This window comes from Ixodes scapularis, unplaced genomic scaffold (assembly GCF_016920785.2).
Source record: "Ixodes scapularis isolate PalLabHiFi unplaced genomic scaffold, ASM1692078v2 PGA_scaffold9__187_contigs__length_104089568, whole genome shotgun sequence".
NCBI classification, from domain to species: domain Eukaryota; kingdom Metazoa; phylum Arthropoda; class Arachnida; order Ixodida; family Ixodidae; genus Ixodes; species Ixodes scapularis.
The window spans coordinates 88,602,169-88,620,703 of record NW_024609884.1 but is presented as its reverse complement, the minus strand read 5'-3'; the positions used below and the strand labels follow the sequence as shown (position 1 = coordinate 88,620,703).

Sequence of the window (18,535 nt, the reverse complement as noted above, 5' to 3'; positions counted from 1 at the left end):
CAAAGCGCACCTGAAGGCACCCTAGTGCACACAATTGACTACTGCTCCTTTCTTTCTTGTGTGCATATTTTTTGAAAACCTCTTGAAGCAACTCGACCCACACCACTTGGGAGGCCTCGGGAGGCACCCAGGTCTCGGAAGTGCTTTTTTGGCTATGCACTACAACTGAGCTTGCATGGTACACTTTTCTAGAGCAGCTGCACGGGTATGACAGTGTTTTGGTGGGCCTGGGCCGGGTAGGGGCTTTTTATTTACGGGCCCAAGCCTGGTCTCGGGTGAGCTTCTTGGCAGGCCTGGATCGGACTCGGGGCTGCGGTCCAAGCCAGATCCAGGCTTGCCAACCAGTGTTAATAGTATAGAAATTCAGTGGGGAACTAGTCCATAAAAAAAAAAAAAGAAAAAAAGACTGACAGAACCAAAAACAAACGAGTATAGCACTTTTACTCCGCTGCATGCATATATTTACATAGAACTTCGTCTGGGTGGCGAGAAATAAAACGCGATTATGTATGCTGCCATAATTTATTATGGGAGACAACAGGACACACTGTAGAACGATGAATTTATACACGGCAAGCATAGCATGCATGATAGAAGTATGAAATGTCTCAGCTGCATCGCAAGCCATTGTAGTTCTCGCCTTGCTCCCCCAAGTGGAGCATGTCAGCCTCTACAATATTTTGCGTAGTTTCTCTTGGGCATCACAACACTCAACAAAAGAGTAATAATGCGGCTTTATATACTCCAATTGAGGGGCTGAGCACACTGCTATCATAACTGGTTGATGCGCACTGCGAAATAATACCAAACACAACGCACAGCGACTTTCTCGCAAGCCAAATCTAATATTCAAAGCCTGCTCAGACGGAACTGTTCGCATGTCTCCTGCTCGCACCTCTAAGTTCTCGAATACCTGTGGCAGCCCTGCTAGCTGCACCAACGGTCATCACGTCGTCATTGACGCTGTAAGAATGTGTTGCAAAACGGTGCATCCAACAATGTGCAAGAAGCCACAAACCCTCTCGCCTATAATCGAACCTACAATAAAGCAAAGAGCCGGAAGAGCCATCCTGCTAATTCTGCCCTGCACAGAGAAAACGATCTGCATTGCCAGATGTCATTATTATTATTTTTTTTTTACGTTTTTCCCTTTGAACTATTGGATTCAGTCCAAGTACACAGTGCAGTGAAAGCTCCAGATGGACACCACTGCCTGTCGCACCTTGGCCAGCCAGTTAGCCCGGAGTCTGTCAGTATTGTTCGCTGCACCGAGTCGCTTAAGAAACACGAAAACAATAACCTTCCACAGCACAGAAGGTTATTGTTTTTGTTATTTCTTACTTATTAGGTTAATATCACTCTTCAGTATCACAATTGGACTAGCCCAGTTAAATTTACACGCTATTTGCAGCACCGTCAGGTACAGATATACAAGAAAAAAAGTTTTGTACCAGCAATCCACCTACAATGGTCGCAGAAGTGCATAAAATGACGTTGCCCAATACTTTCAAACTCCACGCGGCGAAGTTTAGACAACACAAACTCGGGCATGGGCCGGGCCCAAGTCTTCTAAAACGTGGCGGGCTAGACAACATAGCAATGGTTTATATAGTTTCATGCAAACACGTTTCGTGGAAATATGCTTTCTGGACAACTCGCATTTTATGAACACGTTTCATTGATGCCAAGGTTTCATTCATACTCTTTGTTCAAATTGGATGTAGTAGGGACCTCTAATCACGCGTTTATCACTGGGGCGCGCGCTAATATACCTGACCCACCCGTTCATGCCGCCTCGCAGCGTCTGCGGTGGCTCATTACAAAAATGTTAATCCACTTGGCCCACCCGTACATGCCGCTTTGCAGCAACAGCACGAGGCGGCTCATTACAGAAAGACAACTAATCCGAACTGTCGATGAAACATTGTTCGATGAACCGATTGCCATTGCATAGAAATCGCTTGGGCTCAGAACAGCCTGGGCCCGGTTCCAAACACCTGGACCGGGCTGGGGCGGATAAATTACCATGACACTGGGCCCGGGCCAGGTCTGGGCTCAAAGAAGTGGCCCGTGCAGTGCTTCAAGCTATTCACCCCGGCTTTTGAGAGTGGTACACATACGCACTGCAGGTATTGATGATGCACACACTCTTCTCGTAGCCCACTCACCTTCCAGCTTTGCCGGGCATCTTTGTGCCGTTCCAATGCAGCACACCATGGGCATTTGTTAGTGAGCTTTAATCATAGAAACCGAGAAACCACACTTGCCCTTATAATACACATGTCACCCACTGCTCCACTGTTTCTCTCAAGCACACGTGGAGCGCCAAGGCAGACAAGCAACCGGACGTGCACAGCTGGCTTTGTACACACAACGGCGCCCAACTTCTGTCCCAAGCCGTCAGGAGAGTGCTCGTCCGTGACACGCTGCACCGACAATTTGGGAAGCATCGCGTAGGCCGGAAAAAAAGCGCTTCGCCGAGCAGGGCGAGGGATCATGACCTGGCGCTCTGTTCGCTCAGGATGCTGATCTCGATCTGGGATGGCAGCTGCAGTCAAGGAAAATGCATCCAAGAGCACCACACAGGGCTGTTCCCACCATGACATACCTCCCACATTGCAAGAGTTTGTGACCGCCACGTGCGGTGCTTTCAAGTGCAATCTTGGATGGAGAAAGCAGAATTTCACTTAAATATATAAACGGCTTATGTCTTGCAGCGATTTAGTTTTGGAGGATTTTGAAACATCCATAAGAAACATCCACAAAAAAACATCTACCGTAAAATCTCGAGAGATAGCCCACCTAAAATCGAAAGGAAATTGCGTGATAACAAGGAGTGGGTCAACTTTCGGTGTGCAGTCAAGAAAAGTTGAAAAAAAAAATGCTATATTAAGATCATGTGTCTCTATCAAACTTGTTATCTTGACGAGGGGCAATGAAGCAAAAATGACTACTTCCCTGTCAGCGATGTTCAATTACATCCCGCCATAGCTAACTAGGCATATTTACGCCGAGGTTATCATTGATCCGAACACTGCGATTACTAGGAGTGGGCTATCTTTCGGTGTTTAAGAGAAACTTTCAAATCAATATGGAGTGGGTTACCTTTTGGGGGTGGGGCATCTCTTGGGATTTTACGGTAGTATGCAAATAATTTGCCCACACTAAATAGTCTGGTTCATGGACACACCAACCCCAATCAAGATATTCCAAAAAATGGCAATTCGATGCCATCTTTGGCACTACTGCAACAGGCTACCATTTACACGAGTGTTTATCGTCACAAAATTTCATATTAATGTTTCCCAAAGTAAATCATTTTCCTGGTCCGTTTTTCAGTCATTTTATACAGGGTGTTTTTATTTATTTATTTTTTTTTTTGGGGGGGGGGGGGGGGGGTCTGCTTTGAAAATTGTTATTAAAAAAAGCCATGAAATGTGCACTTGTGAGTCATAAAAAGCTGCACCTGCCTTATATCTTTATAATGTGGGTGAATTTAATAGTTTTCAATAATGCTCACCATGTTTCCAATCGAAAAGATACCTTAAATTTATCAATTATGAAGTGAATTATTCAAAGTATTTTTTAACCTAATTATGTCATTTATTTTTTTTCCTAAATTTGACTTTTGGCAGGGACCAAAACTACATTGATATTTTTTTCAGTGCTATGCATATTTTCACAGGAACAATTTGGCCCAACTTAAGTGGTTCTCCCAAGGAAATGACTTTAATCTATACTCATTTTCACTTCAAGGAAAAAGGAAGTCTTGCGCATTGTCCATGCGCGGCACGAAGTAGTCCTTACAACATTTGGCTGTCAGAGGAAGCTTTTGGAATTTGAAACCTGTACACAATAGACGTTGTCCTAAGCTGAGTTTTCAGCTGAGTTGAGTTTGAGACGTTGTCCTGTCCCCTTTTTTCTGTCTTCTTACACTTTTTCTTTTAAATTTCATTCCCAGTCACAGGATTTTGCATCATGCATAAAGTAAACTTACTATATGCCAGCGTCACTCAGGTGGCGTTCGGTCGGATTACTGCCAGCGTGCAAGGGGGTAGGGAGGCAGTTTGCCAGATCGCTTCAAGGTTTTTCTGAGCCTTAACTACCTGCCTGAATTTGGCCGTTTCAAACTGGATGAGTATTGTTAAACAGTGCGTTTGTGTGATTACTACTTCGTGATGCATGTAATGACCCCCCCGGGCTGGCGGTCACAATTACTGGTCTATGGTCACACGTCACTCTGCACTGGCAAATATTCCAGCACACCCAGGACACTCGTCGTCTCATTTAATTGCCTGACCAACTTCGCGCAGTCTAAATATCACACCCGAACTTTCCTAAATCTGATTTTGTGAAAACCAGTGAGGCGTGAAAGCGTTATTTGAAACTGTAACTGTGAAGGAACATGAAAACCGGACTTCAAACTTTACGCACTTAAACTAAAAAAACATCAAAACCTTCGAAGTTTTTTTTTTTTTTTTTTTTCATATTTAGCATTAAAAGAGAATCAAAACCTTTGAAATTTTCAAACTTTATGTAGAAATTCAAAATCTTCAGATTTATCAAACTTTATGTCTATAAGAATTCTACACGTTCAAACTTTTTGAATTTCAGATCCAAAGAAATTCAAAACATTTGAATTTCAAGTTAAGAAAGTTCGAAATCTTCGAATTTCTCGAACCTCAAGTAAAAAAAATATCCAAAATAATTGAACCCAAACTTTTAGAAACCGTGAACCCTTCAAACTTTTCGAATTGGAAACTCCACGATTTTTTAAAGTTGTGAATTTTTCGAATTCAAACCTCCATATGGTCAAAAATATTGAAACCTTTTGAATTCGAACATCAGTTTGGTTCAAAAGTATTGAAACCTTTCAAATTCGAATCTAGGGTGGTTTGCGGCATCCCTAGCTTTTGCCGCAATTTTTAATATTCTGTGTGCATGTTTAAACTTAAAATAAAATATAAAAGGTATTACTACGTGCATGATTCGGTGTGAAATTGACGGCTGTCCGAAGTACCATCGTAATCCCCACGCCTCGAGCTTCAAAATTTGTTTACATCTCTGGAAGAAAATTAGCTATGGCAGAGATGATGCACGCGCAGAAGATTATGTGAGCAACAAGGATTACGAAAAATTGAAAAGCCAAAGTGAGTTTTTAGATTATTTCAATGCTACCTTGTGTACTTTAAAGAGGTACAAAACCAAAATGTTTGCACTTATTTCTTTCTTTAGATGTGGTCCATGTTGTGCCGGCAGCCCAGAAACACTAGCCTAGACTAGCGGTTTTGGGCTGCCAGCAGAGAAGTCTGAGCAGAAGAATGCTTCGAAGCAGCGACCTCGAGCCCTCGTGGTTGTGGTATTGGCTGCAGTCTCAGCTTAAAGGACACATGCAAAGGAAAAAAACATTTTTTTTTTTAAAACAGCTTACAGCTTAGATGGAAAAAGGATATCATAAAACAATTTTACAACGAAGAAAAAAATTTTTAGAGCTATATTTACGGCGCTATACGAATTTGTAGTTGGCGCCGGCGGGCACCGCGGAAAAGTGGTCCTTCTTTATCACGTGACGGGCCCATATTTGTCACGTGGTGCTTGCACTCTTTCGGAAGCTTCCTATGGCCTGTAAAAGTAACTTATTCATCTTTGTTTGAAGTATAACAAAAAAACTAAGATAAATAAGTAACTTTTAGAGCCCAAAGGAAACTCCCGAAAAAGCGCAAGCAGACGTGATAGACCTGTGCGCCGGTCAGACGACGACGACGGCGGCGGCACCCCGAAGCAGACAAACTTGTGCGACGGCGGCCACGGCAGCGTGGAGAAACGTGCTGAAGCGGCGTCATACAATGCTCAGCGTGCGGCGGCGGCGCACAGGCCGACCATGTGACGAGCGGCGGCTCCCGTGGGCGCCAACTACAAATTCGTATAGCACCGTAAATATAGCTCTAAAAATTGTTTCTTCGTTGTAAAATCGTTTTATGATATCCTTTCCCCATCTAAGCTGTTTAAAAAAAATATGTTTTTTTTCTTTGCATGTGTCCTTGTAAGGGTGAACGGAGTATAGGTTGTATATGGTTAACCTTCCACAGTGCTTCTGCAACGCGCATTTCACACCATCAAGATTGCCGTTCCTTGCAGACAGTAGGATAGGAACTTGATCTGAGGATGCGGGTGCCTCTGTAACAAATTGAAGGTTAAGCCTTCACTTTATTCAGCTCCAGAACAGACTGCGCTGCTATTGGGCACTAACAATAATATGAAGCTCTGTAAAGTACCCTGCCTCCACGAAATGCTGCAGTAAAAAACTCACTCACGGCAGCCAAAAAACAATGATTAAAAACATGTAGCCGAAGTAATCAAAGCCCTTTTGAAGTACTGGGGGATAGTGACATCACGGTAGATCACTCAAACACACAGCACCATTCATTGCAATACCTATACTCTGTTCCATCTTCCGACGAACCACAGCGGAGGCTAGGATCAACCGCAGCCGATCAAGCGCCGTGTGCTGAGGTCAACCGTAAGGTGAAACGGAGTACAGAACACTATACTCGCGGTCAGCTTTCTGTGGCAATCCGAAGAGAGGAGGAAAGCGTGTGTAAGGCAGTTGGTGCACCCTCTCCCCTCGCATTGCCACAAAGCTGACCGCGAGAATAATCTTGACATGCCAGGATGGATGCATACAGCTAAACCCTTTTGATCGGGCTAGCCAGTGTGGTTGGGCACCACTAGGCATGGCCGACCCAACCCCCTGGTGGGGATCAGAGATCTAAAAGCACAAACTTAACTCCTGCACAGGAGGGTGGAAGGATACAACGCGGAGCCCTCGTTCAATCGGATCTGTGATGAGTAGCCCCCGTGGCACGTAGACAGTTTCGTTTTGCTCGTCTATGTAGGTGGCAGCCTGCTTGAGGTACTGCAACAGACGGGCTTGTGTAAGAGACTCTGTGGCCATTGGGAAAGGACACATACTTTTTCGTAGTGCGTTTCCATGCACAGGTAGAGCAGGTATGCGGTCAGGCAAGCCGTGAAGCCCTCGCAAAACGTCTTTCCATTCATCTTCTCCGCGTCCGAGTATATACTATTGATGGTGGTGACCGTCTGGTCGAAGACATGCCTCTCTATCTGAAAGGGCAGGGACAGTAGAGAAGATTGGTCTTCAACCATCAAAAACTAGGAGCAGTTTGAAATGTATACAGCACAATATTATCTACAAAAATCTCGTACATGGCAAGTAAAGCATTCACCCATTAACTGCAGTGACCACAAAAGTTACCTCGAAATTTCCTCGTGAGCAATCAAAATATATTGCACCTCCTAATTAATAACAGTTTTACAGACAAACAGCATGTGCATAGATCTGCCATCACCAGTGCAGACGCACAATACATTACAAAGTGTGCTGTTGGGTGTGAATGGTCCATCCTGAAACAATCTTTTGCGTAAATATATTAGGTAGAGTAAAGCTATACGCACTCCGGAGTGCATTTCGGACGAAATGGCTATACGCACTCCTCTGCGCAGAGCTCATGCCGCTCAGGACACCCTTTTCGAACGGCGCGAGTATCACTGGGGAGCTCGTTAACACAGCCCCCCGCCTGCGTTCACGACGCTTCGCGGCGACAGTATCGACTGCTAATTACAAAACTTAACCAGTACACGCCGCTTCGCGGCGTCCAGCCCGCAACCCAAGCCCTGCTGTCTCCAATTGCACCTCCGGAAAGGGAGACCCTCACCATTTAGTTCGGCGAAGTTTCGTCGACAACATCATTGCAAAAAAGAAATGTCATAAATATTGTCAATGCCTTGCGAAAAAAAAAAAAAAAAAAGAGTAGGCCCACCGCGGATTGAACCCGCATCCACCTGCGTGCAATGCTGACACCTTAACCCCTATGCTATGCCATCGCTTAGAAAACTCGTTGTGACCATTCGTCTTATACGAGTTTAGCGGAGTGCGTATAGCTTTGTTCTATTAGGAATGTTATTCAACACACAAAAACATTGATAATGATTTTACATTGCGTATTTGCGAGCGTTTACACTGTACAATGCCATACTGCCTCAGTCCTGTTGTGCAAGTAGTTTCCATAGACATCCACAAACCCATTACTGCAGGACCTGCACTCCCACCTTCATTTAAGGGTGTATTCGCATTAAATAATTCCTCCATACATAGGAAGATTCTCATGACGCAAACAGAAAGCCGCTGAACAACACATTCTAGTCAAAGTTCCACGAGTAATGGCAGGCAGCACAGACAAATAATCAAAATATGCAGATAAATGAACCATGGGGGTAGGGAGGAATGGCACAGCGGGAGAGGGACAGTCAATATATTACTTCAGCGAGGAGCTCCAGAAAGTGGATAAACTGCCAAGAGGTGACGCCATGGCAGCGGTCGTTTGGTAGAGAGTCTAGATTATAGAGACAGTCCATCTCAAACCATGGGGAGTGTTTGCAATTTAATGGCCGTGGACGCCTCCTGCGGAGATTGGTTGCAAGTGCGCATGCTCTGTGTTGCCATGGGGCGAGGAGGAAAGTACCATAATTTCCGATGTATAAGTCGCAGTTTCCTTTAAATATTTTTCTTGGTGCATTTTATACAACAATGAGACTCGTATGAATTTTTTTTTCAATTCACGGTGCAAAGCAATTTCTTTTTATGAGCCATTTTTCATAAAGCACCGAAACTACGTAGCCATGGGTGGTGTTGCCTCTTCCAGGAGGCACTGCTTTCGCTGCACTCTTCTACACTTGTCATAACTCAGAAAGCGAGATTTTACGGTTTTCTCGAAATGGCTCAAGACAGTGATAATAAAACTTTTACAGCATGTGATCGACATTGCCTAATTCAGCCATGGTTCCGTATTCTTTTGCCTCAGTCCAGTAACACTGAAAGGTAAGGAGGCTGGTAAACACGCATTGCAGAAATTTTGCTCTCGTCTTTCTCAGTTTTTGTTTGATGAGCAGTTTTTATATGCCATGCTCCAGACGTGTTGCTACATGTAAAAGGAAGGATCGCGGCTAGCCGATCTTTTAGCAGTACCCAAAGAAGTATGTCAAGATTTATCCATCTGCCTGCACATCGATGCTCGCATAGTCTCCATGACTTGGCCTAGGCTAGGACTAGTGCTCCAAAGATTGGGTCACGAGTGTCTGGCATGTTAAAGGGATACTGAACCGAAATTTGAATTTCCCCAAAACACACAGCAAAAGCGTGCAACGGGATGCTACAGACATGAAAACATCACTCATACAGCGATATCTCGAACGGATAACCATATTTTTCAAACAAGGAAGCGCATTTGGCAGGAATGTTCACGTCATGTTTCTCCGAGAAGGAGGGAACGGCCTCACGTCTTCTCCGCCTCGCGGCCTTGAGGGAGCGAAGCTAAGAGAAGAGGAAACACAATATCTTGACGTCACGCGCCTCGTCGGCCTGGTTTAATCTCGACCTCTTTTTCCAAAAATACGGCCGTCCATTCGAGATATCACCTTGCGAGTAGTGTTGTAGGGATTGTAGCGTCCCGCCTACGTCTCCTGCATCGTTTTTTTTTTAAATCCAAATTTCGGTTCACCATCTCTTTAAACTTTCGTTCGCTCGGCACGTGTATGCTCGAATAAAGCAGACAACCTTCACACTTTATGTGCTTTACGTCCTTTTGCTGCGGATCACTTGATTTCCCCCGCCAGGTAGCGCCGTGCTATGGGCATTTCTCGCGAGTCAAGACGTTACAAGTTGCGCGTCAAACGGTATGTGCGATCTAGCCGATTGTGTGCAACTCCGATTTTGTAATACCAATGCGCGCAAAATGAAAAAAAAAAAAAACTCATTGTGTGAACTGTGCAAAGAGGTACGGCTTATATATCAAGTGTTCCGCAAAAACGGATGAATATAAGGAAGTGCTACTTATACAAGGGTGCAACTGATCGTCCGGAAAATACGGTAAGCGGAAAGGCAAAGACGTTTGCGACAATCAACGCTTTCAGCACCTTCTGGCAACTCATATTGCAAAAGCAGCCCATCAACCTCGTGACCTCGATTGAGCGGTTGGACACACTCTGTAATACAGGCTCTCAATCGTTTCAATACTAAACGTGTTCCTGGTCGGTGTGGTGCTCACAGTTTAACCCTTTCTTGGAATTTCTGACCCCCAACTGCGTAACTGTTGTCTCCAATATGATATTTTTCACCTTTGAAATAATATTTCTCTCCACAAACAGAATGGAAGCCAAACTGAAAAAAATTCAGTGCCGTCATCTGTTGGCACAGTCGCAAACTACGCCACGAGCAAGCAACGGTCGAGTGCGTGAACCGAGGAAAGCAGACGGGCTATACTTGTCCTGATTGGTTTGGAGACGGCTCCACGTTGACGAGTTAGGCTCGTCCAAAAAGGTTAAGGGGTGAAGTCGCAGGTTGCAATCTTGGCACTCAAAAGGCGGCTAACATTCTTTTGGTTTGATTCTTCAATCGAGGTGGGTGAGCAAATGACTGCGGTAAACTAACCTCGAAAAGATGCACAAATAACTTGCTTTAGCACCGGTGCGTATCTATCATTTAAAACTTGCCATGTGCAAAGCAGTTTGGGAGGAATGGGACAGCTAGTTGGTGGGTGGGATGGAACACTGTCCTTCCTTTATGAAGGCTGGTGCTCTCATTAGAAGATCAATTTAAAGGTTGACCTGTATTAACGGTGAATGATCTTAGTTGGCATAGAATTTAGGCCACTAGTTATTAATTTTCTGTAAAAGGGGCTGTGCCCTTCAACCCCAGGGCTCTCTGATAAATTTGTTTGAGATGCCTTGCATTTGAAATTGAAAACATTCTATTGCCGAGAATGAGTACTTAATTCAGAACTATTGAGTCATACAAAGTTGAACTCACTAATCATAAAGGACAAGTCTAGCCAATATTTTACTTATTCACTTCACAGGAAGATGCCAAAGATATGGAAAAGGAACACACCTCGAGAGAGCTCAAGCTTCAAACAAGTCAACATACGAGGCTTTTTGATTGGTGTGCAACGAAGAAAAAATGTACACGGGATGTGGCACAAGCTTCTGAAGATATCAAAATCACCACTTGGTCGAGCGATAAAATTTCTTGTGAAGTGGTCTTCACAGCAGAAAATGGAAAAAAAAACTCTCGAGTCTATTTGCTCAAAGCATGTAAGATGCATTATGGACTCACAAGCATGCAGGTTCATTCACTGGCTTACCAGTACGCGAAAGCCTTAAACCGCAAGTGTCTGGTGTTATGGGAAACCAACAAAATGGCTGGCAAGGACTGGTTCATCGGCTTCATGGAACACCTCCCTCAGCTGTCACTTCGGTCCCCAGACTCCAGTCTTGGACAAGTCACAAGCTTCAACAAAAGTAATCTGGACGCTTTCCTTTCTAACCTGAAAAGCATCTACGATTGCTACAAATCGCTCCTGACTGCGTCCACAACTGCGATGAGACTGGATTTACTACCGCATACGATCCACCAAAGGTTGCTACAACACACGAAGAAAAACAAGTTGGGCAAGTGACATCAGCCGAGTGAGGGGAGTTGGTTAATGTCGTGAGCACTACAGCTCACAGATGGCGCCACCAGGTTGGCAAGGTCGGAGCAGCAACTCTCACCATGGGCAGAGCCGGATTATGGCATCTCGGGGCCCTGGGCTAAGGACGCTTCAGGGGCCCTAATGATGATGATGATGGCGACGGTGATGATGATAATGATGTCTGGTTAATGCAATGAACCTGGGAAATAATGCAGTTTCCTTTATTTTTTTAATCAATAGAAAGTAGCCTCAAAATACAAAAAGATTTACCATTCCCATCTGGTTTCAACTAGGGAGCACTCCGGCAAGACCACCGCGCGGAGGCGGCATGCAGCTTTGTTCCCTTCCCCAGCAACGTCAAAGGCCGCACTTTCAAAGTGTAAGAGCTGAAAAACATGTGTTTTCGTGCACGAGACACGAGCCCGAGTAGAGTGAAGGGGGAGGTGTTTATGACATTTCCCTTCCTGATAAAAAAAAAAAAGAAAAGAGAAGCTAAAACCCCAGATTGTGGGGCCCCTCGCGTGTTTTCTTCGTTTGCTCAAAGCCGCTTTCAAAAGAAAGCGGACAAGCACCCTCGGGGGCCGGTCACCCACCCAAAGGGCCGGCTTTGTACAGGGACAGGGGTGTGCTACGCGAAGTGCGCGTTCCCTCTCCTTGAATGCTGCGGCAAAGCAACGTCGCTTTCCAAAATATTTTTAAATTTCGGCTTTTTTTTCTTTCTACGAGCTGCATGGGGGCCCCCAGAGAGTCGGGGGCCCGGGGCTGTAGCCCCCTTAGCCCCTACCTTAGTCCGGCCCTGACCATGACGGTCTTTTAGCCTGGGCACTCGACCCAACAAGACGACGGAACTTGTAATCGTTGCCTCCATAAACCCTTTATATTGATCGTGAACACGACATGGTGGCAGCGGTGGGATACGGCAACGAAAAGACGACACGCAACAACGGCACACACACGCACACTCTGAATACGGTTGGATTCTGAAACGATTCCAAGGTATGTCAAGCAAGAACTACGCCGACCCGCATGCAACCAAGGATATCAACCACTCGGCAACCAACATCGTTAAACCTGTTGTCATCAAGTTCCACTTTCAGTGCAGAGACGATTGGAAATGTTGATACACAAGATGGGAGCGCTACCAGATCATTTCAGACCTGAAGAAACAAGATAGAGAGACCAAAGTCAACACCTTGGTCTACGCCATGGGCAGTGAAGCGGAGGGTGTGTTAGCCTTGCTGAAACTCACAGACATTGAGAAACCAGACTATGATGCCGTGACGCAACCGTTCGCGAAACACTTCGTGCCAGTCACAAATGTGATCTACAAAAGGGCAAGGTTCAACAGCCGCAAGTAAGCGGCACATGAGACCGTTGACGTCTTTGTTATGGATCCACACAAAATGGCCGAAACTTGCGAGTACGGCGACTTGAAAGATCAACTGATCAGAGACCGACTCGTTGTGGGACTAATTGATGCTAAGTTGAGTGAAAAGCTCCAGCACAACACGGAATTACCATTGCCCAGTGTAGCAACCTGCTCAATCTCCACATTCATGTGGTGGGCACGACCGGCAGCATCGCACCAGCCGTCATCTGCAGCCTCTGCAGCCGGAGTAGTCACCACAAGAAATGGTCGACAAACAAGACCTCCCAGTTGACTTATAGAAACAAGACAAGACTTCAAAGAAAGGGGGGTGTCGTGAGCGCCACCAGGTGGTGTGGTCGAAGCAGCAACTCTCGTCGCAGGGGTGTTCTGGCCTGGGCATTCGACCCGACAAGATGTTGGAACTTGTAATAGTTGCCTCAATAAACCCTTTATATTGTTTATGAACACAACAGTTACGGTAATGTGCACTGTGAACGCCATAAGCAATGCCATTCCACCAGTTTTTATCTCCCCAATAATCAGGTACAAAGATTATTTTTCTGAAGTGCGCTCCAGCTGGAAGTTAGGGTTTAGCAACCCGATCAGGATGGATGTCCGTTTAACTCTTTCCACTTGCACTGGAACACATTTGGAGGCACACAAAGTGCTCCATGGAAGACCGCATTCTTTTAGTTCTTGACAATCACAAAAGCCACAGGAGCCATCAAGGCAAGAGAATGGTGTCTGCCTGCTTCCATTCCACCCTCCCACTGCAACCTCTTCACGTGTCCGTATTCACACCATTAAAATCTTGATATATTGCCACGTGCAATGACTGGCTATTAAACAACTCAGGAAAGACCATCACCATACACTGCGTTGCAGAGCTCCTCGGATCTACATACGCATCAGTAGTGACACAGAACATAATATCAGGTTTTCAGAAGACTGGTATTTGCCATTTAACAGTGAGCCTTTCATGGAGGACTACCTGGTGTCTTTTGTTCCAAATCTTACCCGAGAAAACAGTCTCCTACGTCGGCGGGTAATAACACGTGACACCGCAATTAAGTGATCTGCGACTCGATTTTGAAAAGGCCGGAATAAAACTGTAGCCGGGGTAATCACCTGGATACTACGCGGATTGGCCTCGTCTTGGGCTACGACAAAAAGAAAACAAAGGAGCGATGGAAGAAAATAGCAGACGATCCTTGTGATCGTGGAGAAAGAACTCGAAGAGACGATAATATTAATTACGATGCGGTGTTTTCTGAGGTGGATCCACCAGCTCTTTTTACTCGCCTTCCTTTTGAGCTGTATATTTAGATCAAAATTACTTACTCCTTACAGTTAGACATCAAAATTTTGTTTTTATTAATCAGCGTGATCGCTGTAATTTTAGTCCAGGTGCCCTAAACGCATATATTCCACACATTGTAATTTGCACCGATTACGTTTTTTGCAGAAATTGTTTCCGCACAGTGTAGCGGTACAGTGCAGGGGGCTTTTTCAAGAGGTATATGCAACTTACGTTTGCTTTGACGCGAATATGATTACAAAATCACAAAGAGGAGGGAGATGGGGAGGGGTTGTTGACTGATCATATACATGAAATATTCTAAGCCTTCACCTCATTACACACGCTCTGGGGGAAACAAAAATACTACCTCATCATTTACTGTGTTCAAACATTTTCAGCCTTGAACGTGAGAATACGGCATTCCCTCCAACGCCGAGGACGAGGATGCGGAGTTACACTCACTTTAATAATAACAACAAGTATACCTTCCCGGTGAAGGTGCACGGTCTGGATGTAATTCGTGCATTGAAGACATCAAATCGAAATAACCACACATAAATGGCTGCACCTCATTCTTTGTCATTTCGAACGTCCACCACCAAAGCCAACGGAGCAAACGAGCTTTGACGGCTCTCGGCGCAAAAAGCAGACGACAAACAGATCACGTGACGTATTTACTCGATTTGATCCGACGTTACCCCCTGATCAAGGAGGGTAGCATGAGTAATTACTCCGGAGTAAACAACCTGCTTCTGGAATACGAGTTTTGACGTCATTGAGTAAGCCCGAGTAAGTATTGAAATGCCACGGTACGAAACCTTTACTCCGGAGTTGGATCAATTTTGGAACACAGTCAAAGTGTCCTCCAGCAAACGGGTAGCTGAGAAAACAGACGTCGTCATGAGTGAAGCGAGCAGTTGATGTGTTTCCTTCGAAGAGGTCTGTTGTACCAACACAACTTTCAATAAAACTGAAGCAAGGATGTAGTTGACCCTGCTGCATGCAGAAGCCAAGAAACAGTGTGCAGGCCAACTATGCCCATGGCCTTTACTGTTCCTAGTGACCCTTGCCCAAAGGCTGTATCGCATAAAGGGAAGAAAGTGAGGACCAAAGTGTTAACTGACAACAAAGAGAAACTTGCAACTGAACAAGAAATGGCTCAAAGGATGAGAAGGAAGGCCCTTTAAGAACAAAAGGAACTGAACTGGTGCGTGTACGAAGAAAAAACAACAACAACAATGAAAAACAGTATGATCCAGGAAATATATAGCTCCTCAAGTTATGACCACTGAACAGCCATTCAATTTAGTACTCTAGTGGAATCTTGTATATGTCCTATTCCTCCCATTTGATCTCCCACTCCTCCCTGGGGGGATGATGGAATAGGACACATTTTGGTTCTAAATATTTTTTGTTTGTTAAGCTTTTCTACAAGAGTTAGGGCACAATGCTGCTCAGCTAATGTGAAGGGATTTTCATCTTGTGCATAGAACATTAGACTTGTCTCTCTATGCTCAATAAACACAAAAAATTCTATCAGGAAGACTGTCCCATTCCTCCCCACATTCCCACTGATCAAATGGGATGTTACGAAGCCAACAGAGACTATCTTTGGCGGCACCGTGATTCAAACTCCAGGTTTCCATGTTACCGGTCAGGTATGCTAACCAGTGCACCACATTACGGTTCATTCATCTGCACACTTCGACCATTTTCTCTTTAGAGACCATGCAAAACGGCGCAAATGACTCCTAGATAAAGTATTCACAGATGCCACATTTACTGCCATGCTTTCTGGACACAGCTGCCATTACAGTAATACCAGCATCAATATATCTGGCGAAACCATTTGATGCTGCCATTACATGGCGTGTTCAAAACACGGGCTTATCTCCTGTAAACGCGTGCAGGCGAGTCATTGCAGACAAACATTCCGATTACGCAAGGGTCCTAAATAAGGAGAGACGAAGCAGATGAAAAGGTGTACCAAGCCTTCAAGTTCTTGCGGGAACTTTGTCTGGAACTTGACGGATGTTCCCTCAGAGTAGTCGCGCTGAATGAAGACCTTGTGCGGAATCCGGCTTCCCTCGTGTCCCGCCTGGTTCTGAAGCGGCACAAAAGACGCGAAGCTCACACACACGCGCCTCACTTCATCCAGCGTCGTACTTCTAGCCACTTCCCATCGTGGTGCACGACATCGTACGTAAAGCATTCTCGAAAAGACCGGGACCACGCTAATCAGCGTCGCAGGGCGCTGTCGTTGCTTCACATATACTCGTCAAAGTAACTCCTTTTCGAGCGGACGATAAACCTGGAGACTGGATTCATTCTCATAACGAATGGATGGGTTGAAAGCCCATTCCATCAAATTTGCGTAGTCCCGTCGCATCATGCACTTCGCCCTAAATGAATTTGAGAGATACTAGACACATTGCTGGTCCCAGTTTCTGCTCGCAGCCACGATCAACTGTCAAGGTAACGCATGGCTTTTCAGCCGCGCTTGGTGGTCAACTCACGTAGGCCTAAGACCTGCCAGTGCACCCAAACAACAAGACAAAACCGCGGAGCGGGCGTGCGAGAGGTGAAAGCTGCGCAAATCTGCTTACCTGGCCAGATGCCATGCCGGCACACCTTATTAAACCATAGGGTTAAAGCCTAGCCAAGGGACAGACGCTAGAAGCGCCCTTATCGACCCCACTCATAGGACGCGCTCGCCAAGTGGGGCAAGTATCGCCAGCGTTTCTCCCAGTCCCATTGGCCCGTAGAATAGCTCAGACTGTGCGGCGACGACTGTACGCCACGGATTTCACATTCGTAGATTACACTTAAATGTGCTAACAGGGAAGTAAATAAAACGGCGAGAAAACGCACGCAACAAGGTCCCACAAAACCTTCCCTCAGATGTCTGCGCAAGCGCAACTTTGAACTTTTTGTTTTATTCGGACCCACCAAAACACGGAGCTCTTTTTGTCACGTGACTGCGGCGACGGGTGCGTGGTCTGAACATCTTGCGTGACTTTTTATGCGCCTCATTGAGGCAAATAATCAACGTTTTCATACAGCGGCCCTTTCCAAACCTGGAAATACACGCGCGGCTTTCTTTTGGAGCAGAGAATGAACCTCGGGAAAACAAGCAACCGCACATGCGTCATTCTGAAACCAAAACCCACGTACGGCTTCAGAAAAAAAAAAAAAAAAAAAAAATTGAAATAACTGAAATAAGTACGCTGACTTTACACAACAAGCAAAATACAATAACAAAAAAATACAAGAAAAATGAGACAAAGGCTGTGTTCGCTGCGTTCCAAATTTTACTCGAGTAGATTCGAGTTACTCCCGCGGGTCATATCACATGGTGGCTATTAGGGGTGTCGCGAACCGGCCGCGGTTCGAGTTCGACCAGGTTCGACTTTTTCGACCTTTTAGTGGAAAGTTCGTCGAACCTTGTATTGAGGTTCGACTCGTGTGCGCATGCGCGACAGGCTGGCCAGTTGGCTTCGGATAGACTACTTCCATAAATCCCTGCATGCAACACGGCGCGCATTGCACCCTGGGAACTAGTTGGCCAGGGAGGAGGGTGGCATGGTTTCGGTTTCGATCGACACGTCGAGAAGAGATTATACACAGAGCGTGGACTATTAACGGCCGTTATCTCATGTTTTCTGGTCCCGAGAACGTCATTTGTGGTCTCTAAACTGACCCAAAAGGCCAGACCTCGAAGCTTTAGCACAAGCCCGAGACGTATAGCTTGTCTTAAAGGGACACTGACAGGGTATTTATGCTCGCCGAGGTTTTTAGTTTTACGTGACATATGAGAGCTCAACTACCCAGAACAGAATTTGAGGCTCGAAATTCGGTTTCTTTCCGCCCGAAAACCGCCGATCAAGAACTGGCCGGTTCGAGTCTCGCTCACTCTCTTTTCCGCGGTCACGGGCCGTTTTCTAAGGTATCGATGCGACTACCAAATTTAATCAAAGTCGTGGGTCACTGAAGGCACACTCTCAATATTAAAAATAGAAAAAAATACGAAACCCATTTTTTGTGGCTTCTGAAAAGCTGCAAATACGTTGATTGAAAAACAAGTTTCACAGACAACCGGAAGCATTCTGTGCGTGCGTCGTTTCGCGTATCGTGGGACTCGCAGGGACGCGATGGCAGCGGACGACGGGCGTGGGACCTTTATTTCAGAACTGTCGTTCGCGGTACCGGAGAATTTTGTCTGCCTTTAAAAGAGAAATTTGGGACTGATCAAAAGAATTGGTCTTCATCCCGTACGACACGCCCGACCACCAAGCCGATTTGCAAGAAGACGTCGCC

The 18,535-nt window shown here is 45.5% G+C and overlaps 1 protein-coding gene across 1 annotated transcript; it reads right to left on the bottom strand.

The window, feature by feature from the left end:
• Positions 1–2,218: 2,218 nt before the first annotated feature.
• On the bottom strand, positions 2,219–17,155 carry LOC8052460 (golgin subfamily A member 7). The gene is made up of 5 exons (XM_029989111.4): positions 16,825–17,155; positions 16,206–16,322; positions 6,973–7,125; positions 6,815–6,916; positions 2,219–2,536 (listed from the first exon to the last, which is right to left on the bottom strand). Exons 1-5 carry the CDS (start codon positions 16,837–16,839, stop codon positions 2,495–2,497), a joined length of 429 nt encoding a protein of 142 aa, XP_029844971.1. The 5' UTR covers positions 16,840–17,155; the 3' UTR covers positions 2,219–2,494.
• Between the last annotated feature and the right edge of the window lie 1,380 nt (positions 17,156–18,535).

What these genes read in the sequence shown, in the direction of transcription:
- LOC8052460 (XM_029989111.4), bottom strand. An exon ending in TGGAAACGCACTACGAAAAA is followed by an intron (nt 6,917 to 6,972) that starts GTATGTGTCCTT and finishes CGTCTGTTGCAG; the next exon opens with TACCTCAAGCAGGCTGCCAC. An exon ending in TTGAACGAGGGCTCCGCGTT is followed by an intron (nt 2,537 to 6,814) that starts GTATCCTTCCAC and finishes CTGCCATCCCAG; the next exon opens with ATCGAGATCAGCATCCTGAG.